General features: G+C 45.8%; 1 protein-coding gene across 2 annotated transcripts; it reads left to right on the top strand.

The window, feature by feature from the left end:
• Positions 1-6850: 6850 nt before the first annotated feature.
• On the top strand, positions 6851-14965 carry LOC149335613 (uncharacterized). Of its 2 annotated transcripts, none has more exons than XM_089552191.1 (2): positions 6851-6959; positions 12379-14965. In XM_089552191.1, the coding sequence occupies exon 2, from the start codon at positions 12391-12393 to the stop codon at positions 14446-14448; it is 2058 nt and encodes a 685-aa protein (XP_089408317.1). In that variant the 5' UTR covers positions 6851-6959; positions 12379-12390; the 3' UTR covers positions 14449-14965. The 2 variants fall into 2 exon arrangements, with proteins under 2 accessions (XP_089408317.1, XP_089408318.1); XM_089552192.1 differs by lacking the exon at positions 6851-6959 and adding an exon at positions 6970-12279.
• Positions 14966-15485: the final 520 nt, after the last annotated feature.

Below are 15485 nucleotides of genomic sequence, written 5' to 3'. Positions count from 1 at the left end.
ATTAAATGAAAAAGGCGGGAGCGCTATCAAAAATCTCAGTCTCGCAACCACGGTTTTTCTCCCGCACTTGCAACCGTGCTTGAAACTTGAATACAGTTCACAATATTGACCAAAGGTGGCACGACATTCAGTAAAACCCGCACTTTGTTTCACTTACACTGACGTGTTTTTAAACTGGAAAGCTTACGAGAAAGTTGGCGGAGGCGCTCGAGGCGCTGCACGGACATTTTTGGTTTTACAGGGTCGGCTACTAATTGGCTATGAGGCCATAGAGTTAATATGAGGCCGCCGCTGTGGATGGCTCCTGATGATTTCGAACATCCGGCCAGAGTTCATTAAGGTGCATGGACATCGCACAGTACATAGGCGCAAAGCTTTAGTATACAAAAAAATTCAAGGTATAAAAGAACAAATTAACGAAAATTTTCTCAATGAAAACTTTAATTACAAAAACAACAAAAAAGCAAATGCAAAAATAAAAGCATGACCAATAAAAAAACGTAACTGAAACCAATTTAATAATTCTCAGTTGCGTGCATGCATGCATGCATGCAGGGCGTTGCCCCTTTCCCCCTTTTGCGTGGACAGCGTTACAGTGAACTAGCGTAGTGCAATGTGCTCTTAGTGCTTTGTGCCTCCAAGGTTTCCGCAGACAGTGATATGATTTCTCCATTAAAGAAGATTTTTTTTTTTCATGTAGACATGAAATGACTCATACGATGGCGATCTGCGAAAAGTGGCTCGCAAGAAGGTTCAAAAGCGCGTTTCTTGCCCAAACTCGATCTACCGTGAAGAAGGTATCCAAAAGCGTCGGCTTTGTAATCAGTCTGTGGTTCCAGTCGGGTTCGGTTGTTATCTGGATAATGCGTAGCGCTGAGCTGAGCAGAGATGTATATATATGTGTGATATTGAGGAGGCATATATCGTGCGTTGTGTGGCAAGTTTGGTCGGCCACGAGTAGCCAGACATTGCACATCCCATGCTCGTGGTTCGTGCATGTGCGGAAGATGTACAACATCATGGCATATGCTACATACCATGGATGTCTGCCATGAAGTGACACATACTGGTAACGTTCAGTGGACGTTATATTTAGACATAGACATTTGGATCTATCTGGTAGGTCGGATGGAGGTTTGTGGTTAACTGGGTGATAGCTTATTTCATGATATTTTTGACACTGAAAATATATAATCACATCAGGGAAACTTTCCCCATGTTGCTGTACAATGTAAAATTCTGCGTTTCAATGGCCCACTTTGTTTCACTGCTGCCCTTAGTTTTACCATGGGGCAGCGAGACGATTCGTGCAGTGTCTGGAGACCGTCTGTAGATTTTCAAATCCAGACTGGGAAAGTCCAGAAATTAGCGATAATAGACCCTTTACAAAAGTTAGCGCCATCTAGTGAGAAAAACATGAACAGCGCACGGCGGCCATGTTTGGTTCAGTCCGTCCGCGCCGCCCGGAGTACTCGGAGGACAGTTCACTGTACCCGGAGAGTACGCGCCAACGTGAGCCCTCGTGGAACTCGTGCACGCACAGCGAGCTTCATTGGAATTCCCGCAAGTGCTTGCGTCATTTGTTGGCATCATAACAGTCGGTGCTAGCACCAAGCTCTATTCGGAATGCCAGCATGTTGCTGCGTGCCTTTCTGCAGCCAGCGCAGCGTCGTAGACGCGCACGGAAACAAGGTGTGTATACGACCGTTCGTTTGCATTCTTGATCGGCTTTACAAGTGTCACTTGCAGCATGTCAGGCATTACGGCATGTACCTCTGACTGGCAGATAGCTCATAGAACGCGATCGCGATCACCTGAAACAGCGAGGTTGTTTTGCGTGCAATGGAGCCTTGTGAACTTCACGAAAGCTTGTGCTGAGATGGAAAATGACACTTGAGAAGGAGCAATACATGTGTAACGAACGCTAAAGCTCGAATAGATCCGTTGGAGCCCTTTGTACGTGGATTGCATTAGCCATTCTCTATTTGACTTATTACAAGGGCATTATTACCGAAGCTAGTTTTCAAACCATTGTGTGAAATGGCCGTGCATTGTGCAGATGGCAAAAAGGTTGCCTAGGGCGCCCAAGCTGCCTGTTTCACGCTACAAAGCGCCTGCCAAAGCCGCGGCGTCCTGTAAAGCAGGAAAAGATGAGGCATCACACGTGTAGCGTCATGCTCACATCCAGCCCGTTTCAAAAGATGTTATCGCCTGATGACGCGTGCGAAGTCCGGTACGCGTCCAGAGCGCGCAGCTCAGGTTTGTAGTCTGTGCCTATGAATACTTGCCAGCGCGATCCACAAAATAACGAAGCTTGCGTTTCACTCTAGTGGGTTTTTTCGAATCCCATGATGGTTTCTTAGTTGACAGCCACCCGAAAAGTGTTGGTTTTGTAAAGATGACGATTTCTTGTTTATTTCCTCTTTTAGTAGACATTTCAAGCTTCAACCTCATATGCAAGAGCTGAAATGGGCGGCCTCGGGAAAAGGGAACTGTGCTGAAATGATAAGGAATTTTAAAAATCAGCTATCACCGCGCCATGCCTGCTTCGCGCAAGAGTTCGTGTGATCAGATTTTCCAGTATTGCTATAAAGTATAGCATCCACAGCTATAATGTGGTGCTTGTTGACAAAACCTGTTTATTATTTGTGCAGGTCTCCTTCCATGGTTTCCCAAGCAACCCGGCTTTGAGAAAGAAGTGGATTATTGCAATACGCAGAGATGTGGGGAAAGACTTCACTATAACGCATCACACCACGCCTCGGCTCTCAAAATATGCCTCTAGCCGTCGCTGGCAGAAACCGTCAGGGACAAAAGAGAGGTCCCTAGACCAGGAAAGGACTTCGCTTGACATTGAAAACCCGTTCCACGCACAGTGCACTTGGCGACAACGCTACAAGCACGGACACAACGGCAGGCACTGACGGCCGGACACGGAGCGGACGGACGAAGCGATCCAAAGATGGCCGCCACCTCGGGGTCAGGCGAGGTCAGCGTGCCTGTCACTGTTGCCAGACCTACTTTTGTAAACCCTCTATTCTGTTCACAGAAATGATCGTCTTTAAAGCTTGCTCTTGCATTTAACGCAGAGCACTTTTTCGACAACCGGTGTGACTAACATCAAACAACTACATTGTATAGCGACACGACGAACGCAACACGTGTTGATGGTTGTCGTTTGTTGTGCCTTTCTGCGCTATTCATGCAGTACTGTTTAGTGTGTTTCAGCAGGCTTGTTTTTCTCCTTTTCCATCTCGAAGGTGAATGACTCGAGTACAACAAGTGTCAATTCATAGAATACTTGTGTACTGACACCTATGTTCCGTGCACTCTTTTGTGTTTAATGTTATTGTTTATCAGATGACGAAGTGACTGGCCACGTGTTTCTGTGCCATGCCATGCCAGTTTATTGTAGCATCGTATCTCCTACGGGGTCCTTTTTTCCGGCATCTAAAGAAAACCCCCGAAATATGAAAAAATACCACGTGACTACGCTCGTGCGCTACCAAATTTCAGCGCTCTCAGCGGCGTTTCGAGCAAACGGAGCGAGCCCGCTGACCGTGACGAAGTGAACGGTCGCCGCGCCGCTGCGAAAAGTGCTGACCAGCGCACGAGCGTAGTCACGTGGTATTTTTTCATATTTCGCGGGCTTTCTTTAGGTGCCGGAAAAAGGACCCCGTAGGAGATACGATGCTACAATAAACTGGATCGGTTTTTTATAAACCTGCTCTACAGCCTAACTAACGGTCTTGGCACTAAAATGAATACGTGAAAATTTGTATAATTCATCTTAGTTAATTAAGCGCAATAAAAGAAATATTCTTGAGGAGCGCCGCATGATGGCAAACAATGTGCCGTTGGTTTCAGTGGGCTGCGGTTTACCGCTTTTTTTTTTAATCCTTGGTTCAAATTGCGTGAAACACCCTGTATTTTGCCAAGTGCAGCTTGCAAGGAACCCAGTGGCACGTATCTCCGCCGTGGCAAAACGACGCAGGCAAAAGCGGCGAAAGACACTGCGTACCAACGTGGGCCACCCTAATAAGCGAAATTTCCTTCCCGGGCTTACCGCTGTCGCGATAAGCGCGTTCGCCGAATGCTACTCGATTATGATCATGCACAGGACTGTTTCGTTCGAACAAGAGAGCAGCAATGACGCGGAGACGACGCGGCAAAGAGCAATACCTGGAAGTAGCCGAATGTCTTGTACGAATATTTCCGATGTCTCCAGTTCACGAACAACAGTCAGAAACCAAGCGCCACTCGCACTTAGACTCTATCGCACTGGAGTCTCTTTGGGCCAGCTCCTTCGCTGGGTTTGAAATGCGCGCAGAAATGAACAAGAGCGCGCCCGAACAACATGGCGCCGAGCTCGTTTCCATCTTCAAAAAATGTGTCATTAGGGTCCCTAGATAGACTTCTGGTATTTCTAGCAACGTTACTAGAACAAACTCGTTGGTTCTAGTAACGTTGATTTCTAGGGACCCTAGTGTCATGTGACGGCCTCTCCTCCATGGTTGATGAGCTTGGTTTTGTTCCGGGGTGCCAGTTGTAGAATATCTGAGCTGCTCGCATGGAGGAAGGAAAAAATGGCTGAGGCTTAGCTAAGGTTAAGCCTAGTCAGATGCGAAGCATATTGATGGCTAGGCTTGATAAAGTTCCTCGCTTTGTTCTTCAGTTGTTGTAGAACGTTGTCGCCGAGCCGCATATTGAGCACGCCGCTTAGCCAGATGTTCATCCCGCTCTTCATCGGTCTCTGTGGCACGCTGAAGCTTTCGCTTCTCGTTCAAATCAGCCCTGCTTCTAGGCGGCATCCCAACACCTGGCCGCCTCGTAAGTGCCCGGAGAGCGAGGCAAGCTCAGCTTTATGCCGCTGCTGTAGCGTCACGTGGTCAGCTGCAGCGCCTCTGATGTGGAGTCTCCACCGCCGCGGCCGACCGCGCGAGCCGTCAGCCCATCTCTCCTCTGCTGTGACGTCATGTTGTCACGTGGTGTCACGTGGTCACGCTAAACGTCACGTCGTCAATGGTAGCTCCACCCTCCGCGCTCGACGGGCTGTAGTGTAGCTCTAGTAATATGCTTCGCATAAAAAGGCAGCGCCACCAGCGTCACTACATCACTTGTAAAATGCACTGATCTCCACTAGGTAACTGAACATCAAAAAAAAATTTTTTTTTTCATGTGGCTGGATGCCGCATTTCCGCTTTCCGAGACGAGCGCGAGTGAGGCCACCGGAAGTTGGACAACTTGTCCCGGAAGTCGAGTGTCTGCTGTGTATTTCAATGCAAAAAGTCGCGTCTTTCGCCCATTCGTTCTCAGTTTATTGCGTTGTTCTCGTTTAACGTCTGCTGTTATATAAAAGGAACAAGCAAGCTGAACGCGAGAAATGTGAGCATTGTGTGCAGAACCCTGTAATTTCTGAGAAACCGAAGAAAACAGGCATGCAGGTCTCACCATGCCGCGGCAAAGGAGTACGTGCACTAAACACTATGTTTTTGTCGTGTTCTTGTCTTCCGAGCGTGAAGGAGAAGTAGCGGAATGACGATGAGGCTAGGTCATCTTAAAACCGAATTTTCGTGTAGCAAAAAAAATGGCTGAGGCTTAACTTGGTTAAGCCTGGAGAATGCGAAGCATCATCGTGTCGCGTAATTTGGAGGCGCACAACCACAGCGAAGGCGCGAGGTGGGCCCCCGTTTCTCCACTGTCGTGACGTCATCGTGTCACGTGGTGTGACGTCATGTATCACGTGATTTGGAGGCGCACAACCACAGCGACGGCGCGAGGTGGGCCCCCGTTTCTCCACTGTCGTGACGTCATCGTGTCACGTGGTGTGACGTCATGTATCACGTGATTTGGAGGCGCACAACCACAGCGACGGCGCGAGGTGGGCCCCCGTTTCTCCACTGTCGTGACGTCATCGTGTCACGTGGTGTGACGTCATGTATCACTTGATTTGGATGCGCATAACCACGGTGAAGGGCTGAAGTGGTAGCTAAAGTAGTATACTTCGCATAAAAAAAAAAGGCACAGCGCGAGAGGAACGACCGAAAGACGAATGCTGCAGTGCGCGTGAGATGCGCTGTTAGAAGTCAACTGCACCAAGCACCACGAATAAAAAGCCCATTCAGGCTGAACTTGCTACAATACGAAACAGTAAATGACACGCTGCGTCGTAAAAGCAGTACCATACTTTTTGGAGGCGCTAATGCGAGCCAACCGAACACCGTCGAAACCTCACCAGACAGTAGCCTAGCCCTCGCTCCGGTTCGGTCTGAACATATAATTCGGTAAAATGGTCACTGCAAGGTCAGCGACCTGGTGAAGGTTTCCACCTATTCTTTCTTATATTTATCCCACATTTATAGCATAACTTGGGCTTGAGCGCTGGAACGTGCATCACAGTAAAGAGAAGAGTTGGAGACGCTAGCGCAACGGGACGACACAGAGCTGAGCAGACGAGGTTCCATACTTGCTGTGTTTAGCGACGTCCTGTCGTCTACTAGTGTCGTCCCATTGCGATGCAATGGACCCTTATTTTTGAGACGTTTCGCTGGTCTCCTCGCTCAGTTGACGGCCCAACAGGTAGGCACTGTCATGTAAAAAGACGAGAACGGCGAAAAGACGAAATGCTAAGTGGGAAAACAAAACTGGAACTGAAAAACCATGCTGAGGTCCGATTTCGTGCGCAGCCAAAGGCTGACTTCAGCGACAAGGCCGCTTACTTTCGGTGGCTTCACTTTCGGGCGCTCAATGCGCCATTCAGCCCCCTAGTGGAGATCAGTTGCACTAGCCACATTTGGAAGCGGAATGGGCGAAGTGTCACGACTGGTATTATCAGAGCTCCGCTTGTCAACAAGCACAACAAGAACAAGCGTCCTCACGCTCGGATTGAGTGCAGCGGCGGTAGCGGTGGTGCGTGCCTGTGCAAGCATGATAAACAGTTGCGAGAAGGCGTGTTTGAGGTGAGCACGTGGGTATGGCTGCTAACGTGGGTTCGCACGTGTTGAGTGTGTCACGAGTTTGTGGTGCTTATCTTGTGTTAGTTGCAGAGCTGAGCGCCTACACTCGAATTGTACGCTTCGGGTCCTTGCTTTTGGACACCTAGTGCGTATTCGGAGTATCTTCGGGAAGGGAGGAATGGGAGTGAAAGAGAAAGAGGTGCCGTAGTGGAGGGCTGCGGAATAATTTCGACCACCTGGGGATCTTTATCGTTGCGCTGACATCGCGTAGCAAACGCGCCTTTTGCGTTCCGCCCCCATCGAAACGCGGCCGCCGCGTCGGGTTCCGGATGACAAGTCTGGCGCCTACAGACAAGCGCATGAACCGAATGTAGTGAATTATATTTGGCGTAAAATTTCAACTAGTTCCATGCAATCGTTGAGGGATTTTAGTTTCTCTTGCTCCTTTGATGAAACGGAGTTTGCGCGGGAACGGTAGCAATTCAAAGGAAGGCGGTGATAAAAATTACGGGCCTTCAGCAGATTGTCCTGTCGAATTGCAGTCAAACCATTCCTCATAACAAACTTCTGTTGTAAACTTAATTAATAATATAAAAACCAAAGAAAAACCATCTCATGCGAATAATTTTCTGTAAATTGCTCGTACGCAATGTATGCTTCAGTATCAGTGATCTTTCCGCACATATTGCCACCAATACGGCTGTTTTGATTGTGGGCTTTCTTTCTTTCACAATTGCTACGATGTTATCATTTTGTAATAGTCGCTCATGCGACTTATTTTTGATTTGTGTTTGTACCCGCACATGAAGCACGTGTGCAATAATAATGATATTAGTAATCAGTCAGTATTTAACTACTAGGTTGGTTGTAGCAGAACGACACAATATGAAGCCATGCTGATTAAGTATAATGGCATGTTTATGATGGAAGGAAAGAACACTGTGCCTTGCGCTAAGCTAATTCAAAATCTTAGAGGGTATAGACGCAAGAGAACTGGAATACTAGCTGGAAACTTCAGATATGTTGCCAAATTTGACCACAGAGAAAACAAGTGTCATTTTTCTACATGCATTAAAAGGCAAGGCTTTACAAGCAGTTGCTAAATATTGTGGCTAAGACAGGTACTACTAAAAGTTTTTTTTTTTTATGGCAGCTGGAATCCCATCAGGGCAAGTGGACAGAGGTGGTTTCAGATGCTTAAGACTCTCTGTTATCATCCTGTAAAAAGAAGGGAATTGGGTGCACCAACTGAATCACAATGTGCAGGCTTGTACACAGAGGAAAAGTGGTGGGTAAAACTGTCAGCAGTCTCCCAAATTTAAATTCCGTGAGACTCTATAAGCGAACACGCCCATCGCCTTTATTGGAACGCTTGTGACCAACCGGAAACCTTTCTGGTTAACATCCTTGCCTTTCCCCCCCTCTTTGTATCTATCTTGTGACCGTATTGGAACGCCAGAACTCAGTAGGACGATTTGAGGCTCTCTTCTGCAAAGAAGAAATATAGGAGTCATGATTTCGCTTGTAGAGGCATTTTCAAAGGGAACGCAAGTGGCGAAAAGGATGTGCTGATTTATCAAGCCCACAGTGTTTCACTTTATTGTGGCCTGCTGCTTAAATTCTAGCGCCATTCTTAGTTACGAGGGAGTTCAGTAAGGAAATTTGCAGTGCCTATTTTGTAATAGTAATATACAAAAACCTTCGTGTTGGCACACTTTGGAAGGGAAAAGAATGAATACAAGCCGTGCAGTATACGCAGGATGATACGAGTACAAGCTTTCCCCAGGTCCGTTGCTCAGCTTATCTGTGGTGAAATGCTTGGAAAATGGGTCTTTGACCCCAACTTGTAAAGACAAAAACACCTTTTGCTATGGCGCTCTTTGACTAGCCATAAAAATTAATCATTTTCGTCGCCAGAAGAAATAGTGCTAATACTGGCATAAAAACTCGATATAAAGAATGATTAGGAAATATATGAGAATAATACAAGACTACTAGAACATAAAGCAGCAGATCACAATATTAGGTGCCAATGCCTATTTCATTTTTTGTTCTTTTATAGCTTAGAAACACAGCAATTTTAGTGAAACTAATGTTTTTGTCTTTGGAAGGTTGTAATTCACTGATCTATATAGCAACTTCATTTGCTCCCATTATTCTAACAGAGGAGTCGCTAAGATAGAACCCTGTGCAACGCCATTTATGTTAACATAATCGGTGCACTTTTTTTATTTTGGGTCATCACGGCAGCTGTTAGTTAGATAATTAGATCCAGATACAGCCCACAAAATTAGTGTGTGTGTAACCTGTTATGCAGAACAGCATAATTAACACAATGAAAAGCATAAGAAGTACCAAGGGCACAGGTGAATTCTGGATGATTAGTATAATAATTCCTCACGTGCCTTTAATATTCCTCGACCACTGATAAATCTAAACTGATTGGCCGACCTTATGCTATGAGAACTAACCAGTTAGGAGGTCATGCCATGATATATATATTTTTTTGAATATGGCTAGAGTTTGGAGCAACAATATTGCTCGGTAATTCTTAACCTTATTTTCTTTACCCACTTTTTTAGACTGATTATATCACCTTTGTTTTTAGCCCAGCATCTACAGTTTGTGTGACAACTATGCTGTCAACATCAATGAGGAAAACAACTTTTAGTATCTTAAAGTGTGTCCAAAGAATCTGAATAGACAGGCCATTGAAACTGGGTCCCCTTTTCCATTTCAAACTTGAAAGGATACAATGGATGGCATCATCAATGTGAGGTGGTACGAACAGCAATTGCAAACAGAATGTATGCGGACCCTGCTGAACTGAAGCAGAAAAGGAAGAGTTTTTAAAAAAATGCGGCACAAAAATTTTAGCAGCTATCTCACTGTGCCTTTAAAAGTGCTGCCTCTTGATTGATTTACAAACGTTATTGTGGTGGGTAGATTTGCTTTCCCTGCAGAAATTTGTTACAGAAATATTTTCATTTTTTTGGCTCAAAGTAGAGCATTGACCCTTTTGCAAGGTGTTCTGTAAAGTGTCCGTAAGGGGCTGTTCTTGGGTGAGCGCTAACATTGTGCCCATGCCAGTTCTGTTTCATCGGTCCATGTTCCCCCAGTGTTCTTTTTTATTTCAAGCAAAATATCAAGCTGCATGCAAACTTAGAAACAAAATGATCGTACAGGCAATATGCTTGAATGCCTTACCGGCAGCAAGTTCCAGGCATAATTTTTCATGGCTACTTCAAGAATTATTTAAATGTTACTGGAGCGTCTTTTCTCCTTTTTGTTTTTCTTCCTAATCATTTAAGTAGTGTAAAATGGGCAACAAAAATTTGACCATGCATTTTTTGCTGGATTATTATTATCATCATCTCAGCATTAGTGTGGTCTACTATTCCTTGACAGCCCAGTGCATGAAATGGAAGGTTTATCATTGCCTCAATGCAAATAGTAGCTATTTCACTGAAATATTTACAACATTGCCTTTCATTCCTCAGTAGGAGAATGTTCACATATCCAGTGATCATATAGAGCCCTCAGGAAAACAAAAATCATTTAGTTTTTCTGCAAGAATCCAGCTTTACCATCCAGCTTTATGGGCGGATAAACAGCAGCGGGAGTAATGTGCAGCGACGACCTGTGAATACTGATAGCAAAAGATTTAGCTGAAGTAAATGGAATGCACATGGATGCCATAACCCTCCTGTCATTTGCAAGCACTGCAGTATGAACACTTTAATTATTCTCATGAGTAAAATAATATCTGATACTGCCCTGGGGACAACAGGCATATTAGTGATCGCATGATACGTATCTCGGTCACCGTGTCTCATTTGTTACTTGAACTTGTATGATGCTGTTATGCCTTCTCAGTGCAAGGAGAAGACTTATCCCATTGCTTGTGCAAGCTTCTTTCTCGTGTTATTCTCAGCAAGACCGCTCCCACAAGTTCAACAGCATCTTGAAAACTTAAAAAAAATTTTGTCTACGGCTGCTGCTTAACACAGTATTTCCAGCGAAAAAACCATGCTGCTGCCATCCTTGGCTCTGGTTTTTGTCATTATTTCTGTTTACTTCTTTTTAATTTTTATACGTTTTAATTTATCTTCCTTTTATTTCCACGTTATTCTTTATCTACTTTTTCTCACTGGGTATTACCACCTGCTGTTCCTTGGCTCTAACCTAGCTACGCTTTGCTCTGATGGCATGCCAGCTGTGAGTTGTGACTGCTTACTGGAGATTGTCGCGGATGAGCTCCCTGTAACTGAAAGGGTGCATGGACAGCATTTGGTGACGCTGTATTCAAGACATTGTATAAAATTATTGACTAAGTCGAACAGTGCAAGATACCTTTAAAGCCCAAGGTCAAGAACTTGTGCTGACCCCCTGCAGATGCTGTCAGCTGTGCTGGGGAGAGCTTACACTCTGAACACTAAAGGACTAAAAAGGGAGCAAAACTAGAGAACAGCTTACTCCCTTTTCGACTCCCATATAGGTATATCCTTGTTTATAGTGCATGAAGACCATTGCTGACGAGCTCCCTATAATAGCTTTTCGCTGTAAAATCCATGAATAAAATGAGATTAAATGCCATGAATTTCGGTTAATATGGTCGGTCCGAGAGAGAGAGGGAGCCTTTTAATGGAAAGCAGGTAATTTAGCTGGCGTTTAAAAATCGCTGACCTGTTACTCTGCGTGGGGAAAAAAATTTGGGAAAGACGGAAGAGGGGTGCAAAAAATGTCGAAGCAGTAGTGATTTAAATGAAAGTACTAGGCATTGAATTTGGGCTCCAATGCATCAAAGAGTAATGCTAGAAGATAGCAAATGAGGAAGTGCATTGTCCAACAAATGGGCTGACAAAGTGCACTGCGTTAAGTGCACGTAATGACGGGATACAAGGAGGTTTTAGAGTTTGTGTAGTTGACCAACCTCGTGTAAATAGGTGCATAAAAAGTTCATTGCATGTTTTTGCTGTGTAAGGCAGGCTAAGAGACCTGATACTCAGTCTACTGTCGGATGCACTTCGGTAAGCTACTTCATACCATGTGAATACAGTAAGTGCACTCGTGCACTGTTTCGATTGAGCCGCTGTTGTGGCAATGTGGACTGTTCACTTGTCCTAAACGGTACCGTAAGCCATTTGTAAGCGCAGCATTCACACAAAGTCAGAGACATGCATTGCATAAATACTTGCTCTCATTCTTTATTCCAGACTAGCCATCAAGGTACAAAACCTCAGAGATGCGTTCCAAAGCGATCTAGGTGCACAAATACTACGTCTGCCAGCAGTCGCCTCATTTCATTTCCTTTTTGCTCAGGGTAATGTTGCAGTGCGCGGTGTCCAGTTTAATCCACCTCTTTTTCACCTGAGACTGCGTAGAAATTTATGCGGAAATGCTGTTGTCTTCTTTATTCCAGAAATGCAAGAAAATGAAGCCCAAATCCAGCACGTTGGAGGCCGTTGAGAAAGAACTTCGTACTGTGAACAGTGTGTGTCTTTTGACTAGGCTCAGAAGTTTGGTGGAGAAGTTTCAAGGCTGTGGTGCTGACCTCCTCACGCCATGCAGACACGTTACGGGCTCCAAAATGACATGCTGGATAGCGTGGCACTTACCCGAAATGAACGAGGTCCTGTGGCAGGCCCGAATGCACATCACGGAACACACTCCTGGCTCTTTCACGCTGAGCGCCATCCGCGGTATTACAGTAAACCAGCTGCGCCCGGACAATGTGCTTCTGGAGGGTGCTATTCTGGCATACTTGCTGCTCAAGCGGCACAGCTGTATCACGCGGCTTGAACTTGGAACTAAAGCAGTGATGGTCCTCAGCTTTCCCTCATTGCTGAGCAAAGCTCTGGAAGGTAACACCGGTCTGACAGAGGCTCATATTGGCTATGGTTACGAGCAAGTTGTGTTTCGCTCCCCACACATTTCTACCCTCGTGTCGAAAGCTGTCGCGAAGCTTTCTCTTCGGCTTGAGTCATTGGATGCAACTAACCTTATCTTAGATAAAGAGGCCACGACCAGCATTGCCAAAGCAGTACACGGAGGGAAGCTGCGTCACCTCTTCCTCTACAATGGCATGTCAACAAAGCTTGTGCTAAAATTGTTCATTGCCATTAGCGCTTCCTCTAACCTGACCTCTCTCCAGTTTGGTGGCCTCGAGGAGTTCTCCATGTGCCACGCATTTTATTTAGCCGATGCTTTGATATACAGCAAAACGCTTCGGAAACTCAGCATAGATTGTTTGGAAGAAGATGTGGTTGGAGTCATCCTGGGCGCCTTGGATTACAACGACAGCCTCGAGGTGCTTTCACTGAGTGAGGCAGGCTTTTCATCGTTTTCTTTACTCTGCAACGGCATTGAAGCACTTTACAGAAATAAGCGACTGAGGAGCTTGACGCTTTCCAAAGTGTGGTTACCCGACAGGGCTGCAACACTCATCGCGGACGTCTTACTCAAAAACCAGTCAATCGAAGAGTTGTGTCTTTCTGCAAATGACTTCACTGATACAGGGGCGGGTACTTTGGCTGAAGCCCTGCCGCACAATTTTTCCCTACGCCATCTAGACCTCTCTGGCTGTGGTCTGTCTGCGGATTCCCTGTCAAGATTTTCCAAAGCTCTTGCACGGAACAGCACGGCTGAATGCGTGCGTCTAGGGGTGATTGACATTCCCGAGGACTGGGTACTGTCTTCGCCTCTGACAATGGGCATTTGTGCCCGTTTGCAGGTTACCTGGAACACACGTGGATTGGAGGAGTGGGCTGCCTGTCTACGACAAGAAAAACACCCCTTTGATGTGTTGTGGGTTTCGTGGATGAAAACTGCGGCATCCTCTGCTGTCGGGGGGTTTTTCTCGGCGTTGGACCCCTCGTCCATTACAGAGCTCACTATTGACTTTCCCGGTAATGTTAGACCTTCCTGTGCCGAAGCGGTTGCTTTGTTTTTGCGGACCACGACGACATTGAGGAAGCTGGTTCTCAAAGACGTCGACAAGTCGCCGCTTTTTGTGACCGAGGTTTTAAGGGGCCTTGCCCTTAACAAGACTGTTCGAGAGGCGCAGCTTGCGTACTCTCTTAGGAACGACGGATGTGTCAAGGCCCTAGCCTTTCTGCTGCGTGAAAACAGAACTTTGCAGCGTCTCAAGTTCCGGACATATTACTTGGAGGACAATGCTTTGTGTTCACTGGCGCGGGCACTTGAGGATAACTTTGTTCTTCTTGCTCTTGACTTCTGTTTTGTCACTTACGGAGGTGACATTTCTCCCGTTCTCAGCGCTGTCAGCAGGAACCATTCCCTTCTAAATCGCGCCACAGAGTGTGTGGTAAAGGACTTGAGTGACGTCGAATCGCTGCAAGCTCTGAGACGTCTGTCCACATGCGACTCGCTTGTCGATTCAGTCGCCATGGTTTTGGGCAAGTCACGTAAAGAGTGTGAACTCCTAGTACGAGAATCGCTGCGGCGCTTCGATTCAAGGACAGACATGTGAAAGCCATACTGTATATTTAAGTACACCTCTGGAAGTAAAAATATATGAGAGATTTTAATAAGGCTTGAGTACCAGGAGTAGTGGAAAGGTTACGCTTACAGCTCCAACATGGACTTCCGAGGTCCTGCTACCAAAACTTAGCATCCTAGCTTATAGTAAAAATTGGCGAGAAATATAGTTAATGGTCGTCTTGACATCTGGCATGGGGGCTCACGGGCACTTTATGTGTATGGGTTGGAAAAGGATATAATACAACTCCCTTCTCTTCATTTGGCTGACAAAGCAAAATTTGATCAAATTTAGAGCCCACCACAGAGACGCATAGCTTGACAAAGCTAAATGATAAAGAAAGAAAAGTGTTTTTGAGAGCAGTGAGAAGTGCTCTCTGCGATTTCGCTGTGCTTTCATTGTTTTGGGCATTGCATCATTACCAGAGAGAATATTTCCTGTTTTGTTCTCGCAGCTAGTGGACTGCGTTGGCATTCTATGCACTGTTAATAAATCCATCTTTCGTGTATGCTACTCTCATTATTCTGTATTAATATTTGTGTGCCCCTCCTGCTTGGGCCACACCAAGGTCTCAACTATTGTATAAATAAATAAAGTTATCGCAAGAAGGGGACTGTCTTGTGACCCATGGAGTTATATCGCATTTTCTACTGACATTGTAGCTGACATTGTAGCAATGTAAAAGCAAGACCAGCCTTGCGTAACACTACCGTGGGGATACTTAGATAATTAAGGTCGAATATTTGTGGCAAAGTTGTGTCACCTAGCAGTCTTCTGTCGCCGCTCTTGCAAGCACCCAGTAAAGATGTAAGCTGTGTGCTTTCAGTATGCCAACCAACTTCTTTACTCTCATTAGCTTGCTTTTCCAAAATACTGCTGCCACATTGAGGTCAACCAGTCATAACATCTCTGCGATTTCGTCTGCACCTACAATATCTGTTGCTGAAACCAACATTGTCGCTTCGGCGGATGCAGTTTTGCGCCGTGTCTCTTTCCACTATTTCTCCTGTTTGCACGTGGCTGCAATT

Source organism: Amblyomma mixtum, chromosome 7, assembly GCF_055824585.1.
Source record: "Amblyomma mixtum isolate Tamu chromosome 7, ASM5582458v1, whole genome shotgun sequence".
NCBI classification, from domain to species: Eukaryota; Metazoa; Arthropoda; class Arachnida; order Ixodida; family Ixodidae; genus Amblyomma; species Amblyomma mixtum.
The sequence above is the reverse complement of the archived record's forward strand: the minus strand, read 5'-3'. Positions and strand labels throughout refer to the sequence as shown.

Excerpts from the sequence above, each read along its gene's own strand:
- LOC149335613 (XM_089552191.1), top strand. The coding sequence starts at position 12,391 with ATGAAGCCCAAATCCAGCACGTTGGAGGCCGTTGAGAAAGAACTTCGT.